The 9,567-nt window shown below is 45.5% G+C and overlaps 1 protein-coding gene across 2 annotated transcripts in view; it reads right to left on the reverse strand.

Moving 5' to 3' along the window:
- SLC35B3 (solute carrier family 35 member B3) overlaps window positions 1-7,915 on the reverse strand; it is a 30,292-nt gene extending 22,377 nt beyond the window's left edge. The window contains exons 1-3 of one of the 2 annotated variants that reach the window (XM_038771444.1): window positions 7,811-7,915; window positions 4,431-4,712; window positions 1,500-1,621 (exon numbers count right to left, since the gene is read on the reverse strand). In XM_038771444.1, the coding sequence (XP_038627372.1) occupies window positions 1,500-1,621; window positions 4,431-4,631 (323 nt within the window). In that variant the 5' untranslated portion in view covers window positions 4,632-4,712; window positions 7,811-7,915. Of the gene's footprint in view, window positions 1-1,499; window positions 1,622-4,430; window positions 4,713-7,810 lie in introns of those variants that run through there. The other variant, XM_038771443.1, reaches the window with a different exon arrangement.
- Between the last annotated feature and the right edge of the window lie 1,652 nt (window positions 7,916-9,567).

Consider the following 9,567-nt stretch of genomic DNA (forward strand, 5'->3'; position numbering starts at 1 on the left):
ACCATTAACCCCGAGATCGTTTCCACAGGATGCTTCCTCTCCTTGGTCCACGGAGGCCTATTGAGGAAACCTAGAGACCGGGAGGATTTTGTCCACTCTAAATTCAGCCTTACTTGCTGTAAGTCTTCACTGTCTCCAGATGACAACATTTACTTCTTCTCCCTCACTGATTTCCACGGCTGTTGCTCCAAGGCCTTTAACTCTCTCCTGACATCACTAGTGACCTCTACCTTCACTTCTCTTGCCCCCAATGACTCTGCTAAAAACTTTGGCAAAATTGAAACACAGTGATAATCATCATCAGTATTTGTTGTGCTTACTATGTGTCAAGAACTGTACTAAGCACTGGGGTAGATGTAAGATTACCAGGATGGACACAGTGACTGTCCTACATGGGGCTCACAGGCTAAGGAGGAACCAATCAATGGTATTTATTGAGCGCCTAGTGTGTGCAGAGCACTGCACCAAGCATTTGGGAGAGTACAATTTAACAGAGTTGGAGACATGCCCCTGCTCAAAACCAGCAAAAGGAGAACAGATACTGAGGCTCCCTTTTACAGTTGAAGAAACGGAGACCCAGAGGAGTTAAGTGACTTGTCCAAGGTCCCCCAGAAGGTAAGTGGCAGAGCTGGGATTAGAACCCAGATCCTCTGGCTCCCAGGCCATTAGGTCCTGCTGCTTTGCCAACATCCTCCCACCTCCATCCCTCTGTCCTTCAAGATGAGACCATCTCCTGCTTTCACCAGCGCTTAGAACAGGGCTTTGCACATAGTAAGCGCTTAATAAATGCCATCATTATTATTTCACAGCTTACCTGCTAAACCTTTGCCTTTCAGCCCAACGCTCTCATCTTCTAAAAACACTACCATCACCCTTCTTCCCTCCCTGACTGCCATCTTTAACCGCTTAACCTCTGATCGCTCTTTACCCTTTGCCTTCAACTCGCATATCTTTCATTCTCTATTTATGGACATAAATTCACGTTCCCCTCTTCACCCTTTATATTATTTATTATTTTAGTCCGTCTCCCCACTACTATGGAAGGTTATTGAAGGCAGATACCAAGTCGTATTTCTACCAAGTACTTATTTCAGTGCTCGGCAAACAGGTGCTCAATAAACGTTCCTGACTGATTCTGTGAGTATGCAATTCCATTTGCTGATAATCATGAAATTAATGACTGGCATCCAGTAAAATACAATTACTACAGATGCACGACAATTTAAGCATAGTCTGAATATTGACGCTAATATTCCATCTCTCACTCTCCATAGACATCAAGTAAAGAAAAAAGCTAGATTAAATGTTAAACTGCTTCTGCTGTCCAACTGAGGGGCTCCTCCTTGTCAATAATGTATTTGAAATGTCGCGGTAGGTCTTTCTTAAAATGTTTTGATCAATCAATAATTTGAACTTCATAAATAAATTGCCTGAAAGACAAAATCTAACAAAACCAAAGTCTTACTGATAACTGAACTTAACGAAGACAAAATCCATACCTTCTTCTCTTGTCTTGAACAAGCTGAAGTTCTATCAGTCCAAATATGGAGTAAAACCCAAACTGCACTAAAGTAAGATACCAGCCAAAGGGCTTAAAACCCTCCACTGAAAATATCAGTTCCTGTCAAGAGACATATTAAATTATTCAGCTGAAACAACCACAGATATGACTAAACGGCTATTCTTTTTCAAATAAAATAATGTGAAAAGTAGCATCCCCAAACAGTAATAATGATAATTGTTAAGCGCTTACTATGTGCCAGGCACCGTACTAAGCTCTGGGGTGGATACGAGCAATCATATTGGACACAGTCCCTGTCCCACAGGGGACTCGCTGTCTCAATTCCCATTTTACAGACGAGGTAACTGAGGCCCAGAGAAGTAAAGTGACTTGCCCAAGGTCACACGGCAGGCAAGTGGCAGAGCTGGGATTAGCTCCCATGACTTTCTGACTCCCAAGCCCTTGCTCTTTCTACTACGCCAGGCTTCGACTTAGTGCAGACCGGCTGAGGAGGGCACAGGCCAGCCAGTTGAAACACAGGTTGACAATTGCGGGTACCAGCAGAATCACCTTCCAGGGAGCTAATACCAAGTGAAATACCAGGGGTATGGGGATTCAATGCCTTTTCTCCCTTGCACTTAGGCTGTGTCCAATCTAATTAGCTTATATCTATCTCAGTGCTTAGTAGAGTGCCTGGCACACAGTAAGCGCTTAACAAACACCATGGATATTATCTAGAAATGGGCATCAGTGGTGGGGTGAAACCCTTAAAGGGAAAAAACACACCCAAGTCAACCTAGCCGACAACTGGGCCATAGTGGGGTGAGATTACTGTTGTTCAAAGAGGTGCACACAAGCAAATACAGCTGTTCATATGCTGATTAGACAACATATGTTGTTAGAATGGAAGATTATAAACTCAGACTTCATTCATATTAATCTGTACGGACAAACTCAATTAGTGAACACTCACAGATTTGTAATATTTACCTTATTTACCACGAATAAAGTATTGTCCTCGAATGACAGCTCCGTTCACTGTTCTTTAACAGATATCAAGTGAAACCGCTAGATACCTCGACCAAGCTATACACACTCTAGCCCTTCTACAGTTGTTCTTCAGGGCTATTTTCATAAAATTAAAAGTCAGGTTGAATTGCAAATTCAGCCGTCGTACTTCAACTTCTTGTACCTAAACCGATTATACTGCCAGTGCTACTCTAATTGCGGGGAGGGAGGGGAGAGTATGCTACATCAGGGAAAACTCACATTCAGGACATTCCTGCTTTGGACAACACCACGCCCTTGGTCACAACCACTTCTTTCCAAACTGCACCAGGTTTCCCCCCAAAAGGTGGGCACCTTCGGAAGACGGTCTGACATCCCATCGGAATCTAGTGGTCTCTTCAAAAAGGGCACTGAAACCATGCGCTATGACCTGAGCCAGTTCTTCTAGACTCGTCGCGAGTGGCGTCCCTAGGAGAACCTCGTGCTCCTCGTGCATGCCACACCACTTCCTCCAACATCGCGTAATAACGGTGATACTAATAATTGTGGTATTTGTTAAGCTCTTACTATATGCCAAGCGCAGTATTCCGCGCGAGGGTAGATACGAGATAATCAGTTCAGATAGTACCTGTTCCACATGAGGCTCACAATCTAAGAGGGAGGGAGAACAGGCATTTTTTTCCCCATTTTACAGATGAGGCAACTGAGAGAGTTAAGAAGTAACTCGCCCAAGGTCACAGAAGTCCTGACCCTCAAGCTCGTGTTCTTTCTGCTAGGTATAGCTGGGGAGATGCGTGACGTGGGAAAAAAACCCTACTTAATTCCTCACCAGTGTTCCATCCAAAACGCATGCTGACTACATGCTTTATGAAAGAACTGTACTTTAACCCCGAAGTTGGCATTAATTTCTATTTGTGCAAAAGTCCACCAAATGACCGGGGTCTTTCAAGGAGAAAAATGCACCAGAAATGCAACTAATAAAGTTCCTCTAAAAGCTATAGTTAGGATTCTCTGAGTAAGCATCTTTCTTTGCATAATTGCCATTACCTTCATAAACCAATAGTTTTAACAAGCTGATCAAGTGATTTGTGTACAAAACTACCAAGTTCATGCATTTTAATTTACTTAGTAAGTTCATCAAATCACTTTTAATTTCTTTGCATCCTGAGAGCGACATCAGAGGCCAGAGGAATCCAATAAAGCTATTAAGGTAAGCTTTTTACACTTTTCTCCATTAATTTTAATTAAAATAATCACGGCCCCTTTTTTATGCTGTTCAAATGTTCACAACAAAAGATATCTTGAACATGTTTCAGACACCCTAAGTTTTAGCTGTGATATCATTTAATGACTTTTTCAAATGTTTGTGTCTGAATCGATCATACTCAATTCTCTGTACAAGACAGGGAATCGCTAAAAATTAGGATATTACAATTTAGAGGCAGCCCCAACTATTTCCTTTTATCTTCTGATTTTTAGGGCTGAATTCTCCCAAACTAGGTTGTGCGCTTCCAACCAAAGACAAAGATTCATCATTTCGTACATCTCAAGCCTCTTCCCCTTTGGCAAAAAAGTAATGAAGGAGAATAGGAGGTACTGCATTTTTCTACTTGTTTTATCGTTAATAAACAGTGGCCTCTTCTATAGCAATCTTTCATGAAAGGCACAATCCTTCCTTATCATAAGATTACCTCTGGATAGCCCAAGCTCTCAGAATAGCAGGCAGGATATGCAAAAATATGGCCAACCAAGAATTACCCACGTGATCCAAATCCACGGTTATCCATATCTGCTTCAAACCTGGAGTCTACCAACCTCTATGGAATCCTTTCAATATAAAATCTAATAACTAAAAATTTTCCCATGGGAAAGAGTGCTACTAGAAAACAGAGGGTAAAAACACATCTCAGATCTCTTTTACCTGTAAATAGCCATAGATTAGGTAAAACAAAAAAACTCCTGCAACACATATGAAAAACTGAGTGGCCGTGTTAAATTTGCTGAGGTTCATCCCCAGGACTACAACATCATCTATGGCTTTGATGTGTGGTGACATAGAATGGGACTTGGAAGGGACGCTGATGGAAATGTATTTCCTGGAGCTGTTGAATTTCAGATCCATGGCTCTTAGCTCGCTGCATTCAGAATCTACTTTGTTAATTTCCCTTTCGCTGAGCCCTTTCTCCGGATGGCCACCAAAATCCTGCAGGAGACAAACAACGGAGAGACAGTAGTAAAACTCTTTGTTAATCAGTGGTGAAGGCCTTCAGAGTCCCCAAGATATTTTTCAAATCATTAAAAAACAACCTGTGCAAGTCATGCAGAAACACCCTGTGCAGACTTTGTTCCCATATAAAATGCTCCCATTCTGAGAATTCACTGAAGAATTAAGCATCGCCCTCCATATTAAGTGGCTCCTATGGGGCTTCTAAATCTGATTAAAACAATTTGATTTTTTGTTTGGATAACAAATCGATCGATCTCATTTATTTGCACTTCTTACGTACAGAGCACTGCACTAAGCACTTGGGAGAGAAGCTTCATCTAGAGTTGTCTGTCTGCTGTCTAAAAACACTTTGGCAGTAATCGTAATGGTAGCTGCTGAATCGCTAAAGTCACAGAAACACTGACAAGGGTTGAAATCGGCATAAACAAAATCGAATGACCAATCAAATATACATATTGGTGCATCTATATACTCTAACGAAACTTAACGCACATTTAATCAGAATAGAATAATTCCCCCTCAATTCATTTAAGGTTGAGAATACGGGATTGGCTGCATTTAGGCTGCAGTTTTATTTCAAAAACAAAACCATCCACTACGAACAGAAGCTCTTAAAATACCACCCTTTGACCAAGCTGTCTCTTGGAAATCAGAGACAGTGTCCCTAGGTGAGTGTAAAACGTGCACATTGAGCTGCAGGGGCATCTGAAGGCAAACGAGAATGGATTGTTTGCTGGTCTAACCACACTGGAGGCAGCCCTCATGGAAGCCTCCGGTCTCCATCCCCGCCTTTTGATTTTTCATTATTACGACACATATACATTTCAATTTTGCTCTGCTAAGAAAGAAATAATTAAAAGAATCCCAGACAGGGATGAGTAACATAAACTTGAGCCAAGAGCCTTGGTCACTCTCCAGCTCCTGCGTTTAGTTTAGTGTGCTGGACACACTAAGTGCTAAATACTATGGCTACTAACCCGAAAGTGGTAGTTAACTGAAAGTTTCCATTTTGGTAAATGGGAGTACAAGCCCCTTTGGACACCAAGAAGCACGTTGGACTTCCCATCTCTCGGGGTATGGGGTGGCTCAGATTCCATCTGGGGTTCCAGACTTGAGTCCCGTCCCATTCCAGGGAAGTTGGGCTGAAAGCCACCTCCATGCATATGATGTGGTGACAGAGTTGATCAGCAAACAGTAAGCCCTAGTGCAACCTAACTCAAACTCTGGGTCAGGAGACCTGGAGTCTAAACCCCCCCTGGACTGTAAGCACATCTGTGGGCAGGGAACGTGTCTGCCAACTCTGTTGCTCTCCACTCTCCCACCTGCTTAGTACAGTGCCCTGCACATAGGAAACGCTCAATCAATATCAGATTGATAATCAAGGGGCCTTGGACAAGTCTCTAAACTTCTCTGTGCCCCAGTTTTTTCCTCTGTAAAATGGGAATGAGACACCTGTTCTCTCCCCCGCCTTGCTTGAGAAGCAGTGTGGTTAAGTGGACAGAGCCCAGGCTTGGGAGTCAGAGGTTGTGATTCCAATCCCGGATCCGTCACTTGTCAGCTGCGTGACTTTGGGCAAGTCACTTAACTTCTCTGTGCCTCAGTTCCCTCACCTGTAAAAGGGGGATGAAGACTGTGAGCCCCACGTGGGACAACCTACCTTGTATTTACCCCAGCGCTTAGAACAGTGGTAAGCACTTAACAAATACCATCATCATCATGATTATTATTGCGAGCACTGTGTGGGATTGCAACTGAGTTTATTCTGATTCACTCATCGCATTTATTGAACGTTTACTGAGTGCAAAGCGCTGCACTAAGTGCTGGGGGGAATACAATACGACAACTGACGGACATATTCCCTGCCCACAAGGAGCTCGGACCGAAGCAGCGTGGCTCAGTAGAAAGAGCCCGGGCTTGGGAGTCAGAGGTCATGGGTTCTAATCCCAGCTCCGCCACTTGTCAGCTGTGTAACTTTAGGCAAGTCACTTCACTTCTCTGTGCCTCAGTTCCCTCATCTGGAAAATGGGGATTGAGACTGTGAGCCCCACGTGGGACAACCTGATTACCTTGTATCCTTGTATCCCCCCACCAGCGCTGCGAACAGTGCTTGACACATAGTAAGCGCTTAACAAATACCAACATTATTAGTATTATCCTCCTCAGCGCTTAGTACCGTGCTTGGCATCCAGTAAGCGCCTGTTTATTTCGATTAACGTCTGCCTCCCCCTCTGGGCTGTAAACTCGTTATGGGCAGGGAATGTGACTACTGTCATAATGTACTCTCCCAAGAGTTTAGCCCAGTGCTCCGCACAAAGTAAATGCTCCCCAAATGCGACTGAATGAATGAACAAATGAACAAACACTCTTCTGATGATCAGCAGAAGGGAGTCAGAAGGTCGTGGGTTCTAATCCCGACTCCACCACTTGTCCGCTGGCTCAGTGGAAAGAGCCCGGGTTTGGGAGTCAGAGGTCATGGGTTCGAATCCCCACTCTGCCACATGTCTGCTGTGTATTTGACTTGTACATATCTATGCTATTTATTTTAAGGCCTTACTGAGAGGTCACCTACTCCAGGAGGCCTTCCCAGACTGAGCCCCTTCCTTCCTCCCCCCCTCGTCCCCCTCTCCACCCCCATCTTACCTCCTTCCCTTCCCCACAGCACCTGCATATATGTATATATGTTTGTACGTATTTGTTACTCTATTTTACTTGTACATATCTATTCTATTTATTTTATTTTGTTAGTATGTTTGGTTTTGTTCTCTGTCTCCCCCTTTTAGACTGTGAGCCCACTGATAGGTAGGGACTGTCTCTATATGTTGCCAACTTGTACTTCCCAAGCGCTTAGTACAGTGCTCTGCACACAGAAAGCGCTCAATAAATACGATTGATGATGATGATGATGTGTGACGTTGGGCAAGTCACTTCCACTGCTCCACCCTGCAGTTCCCTCGTCTGCAAAATGGGGAGGAAGACGGTGAGCCCCAGGAGGGGCAGGGACCGTGTCCACCTCGCCTAGCTCGTATCCAGCGTTCAGTACAGTGCCTGGCACACGGTAAGCGCTTAGCAAATACCCCGGTGATGGTGATGACGACGATCGCTCGCCGTCCGATGAAGGGCAGCGGGATCGGGGGGAAGACGAGGTGTCCGCGGCGGAGAGCTGGCGAATCAATCAGTCGGTCACTAGTCCCCCAAGCGGAGATCCCGCCCTCCACTACCGGCTTTGATAACTGGAGGAACGCCCCGCCCCCTCCCGCAAGCCAGGGCCTATGGGCGCTCAGCTCCGCCGCCCCCGGCCAATCGCGTCTTTCTACGTCACGGGATCCCCGCCCCCCCGAACTGTCCGGGCCAATGGGGTCCGCTCCGGTGCCGCCGCGGCGCTTCCTTCTGCTTACGTCAGAGAATCCCCGCCCCCCCTCCGCACAGCCGGGGCCTATGGGGTCTCACCCTTTCCCGCCGCTTCCGCGTGTGACGTCATATCCCCGCCCCCCCACCTCGCGCCCCTGAGGCGCTCGATGCGCTCGGAGCGCACCTACCTGCCCCGCCGACCTGCTCCCCAGCCGGGCGACTTGTCGCGACTGCCACAGCATTCATTCATTCATATTTATTGAGCACTTACTACGTGCCAAGCACTGTACTAAGCGCTTGGGAAGCCCAACTTGGCAACATCTAGAGACGGTCCCTACCCAACCGCGGGCTCACAGTCTAGAAGGGGGAGACAGACAACAAAACAAAACCTATTAACAAAATAAAATAAATAGAAGAGTAAATATGTACAAGTACAATAGAGTAACAAATCTGTACGAATAATACACTTCCCTAGGGACTGTCTCTATATGTTGCCAACTTGCACTTCCCAAGCGCTTAGTACAGTGCTCTGCACACAGTAAGCGCTCAAGAAATACGATTGATGATGATGGGCCTCAGTTCCCTCAGCTGTCAGATAATAATAGTGATAATAACAATAATGGCATTTATTGGCATTGTAGAAGCAGCATGGCTCAGTGGGAAAGAGCACGGGCTTTGGAGTCAGAGGTCATGGGTTCAAGTCCCGGCTCTGCGACTTGTCAGCTGTGTGACTTTGGGCAAGTCACTTCACTTCTCTGGGCCTCAGTTCCCTCATCTGTAAAATGGGGATGAAGACTGTGAGCCCCACGTGGGACAACCTCATCACCTCGTATCCCCCAGCTCTTAGAACAGTGCTTTGCACATAGTAAGCGCTTAATAAATCTCATCATTATTGAGAAGCAGCGTGGCTCAGTGGAAAGAGCGCGGGCTTTGGAGTCAGGGGTCATGGGTTCAAATCCCGGCTCCACCACAAGTCTGCTGTGTGACCTTGGGCAAGTCACTTCACTTCTCTGAGCCTCAGTTACCTCATCTGTAAAAATGGGGATTAAGACTGTGAGCCCCACGTGGGACAACTTGATCACATTGTATCTCCCCCAGCGCTTAGAACAGTGCTTTGCACATAGTAAGCGCTTAACAAATGCCATTATTATTATTATTAAGCGCTTTGTGCAAAGCACTGTTCATCATCATCATCAATCGTATTTATTGAGCGCTTACTGTGTGCAGAGCACTGTACTAAGCGCTTGGGAAGTACAAATTGGGAGACAGTCCCTACCCAAGCTCTGTGGAGGTTACACATTTGTTAAGCACTTACTATGTGCAAATCACTGTTCTAAGAGCTGGGGAGGTTACAAGGTGATAATAATGATGACATTTTTAAGCGCTTACTATGTGTAAAGCACTGTTCTAAGCGCTGGGGAGGTTACAAGGTGATCAGGTTGTCCCACGGGGGGCTCACAGTCTTGACCCCCGTTTTACAGAT

Source organism: Tachyglossus aculeatus, chromosome X2 (assembly GCF_015852505.1).
Source record: "Tachyglossus aculeatus isolate mTacAcu1 chromosome X2, mTacAcu1.pri, whole genome shotgun sequence".
NCBI lineage: Eukaryota > Metazoa > Chordata > Mammalia > Monotremata > Tachyglossidae > Tachyglossus > Tachyglossus aculeatus.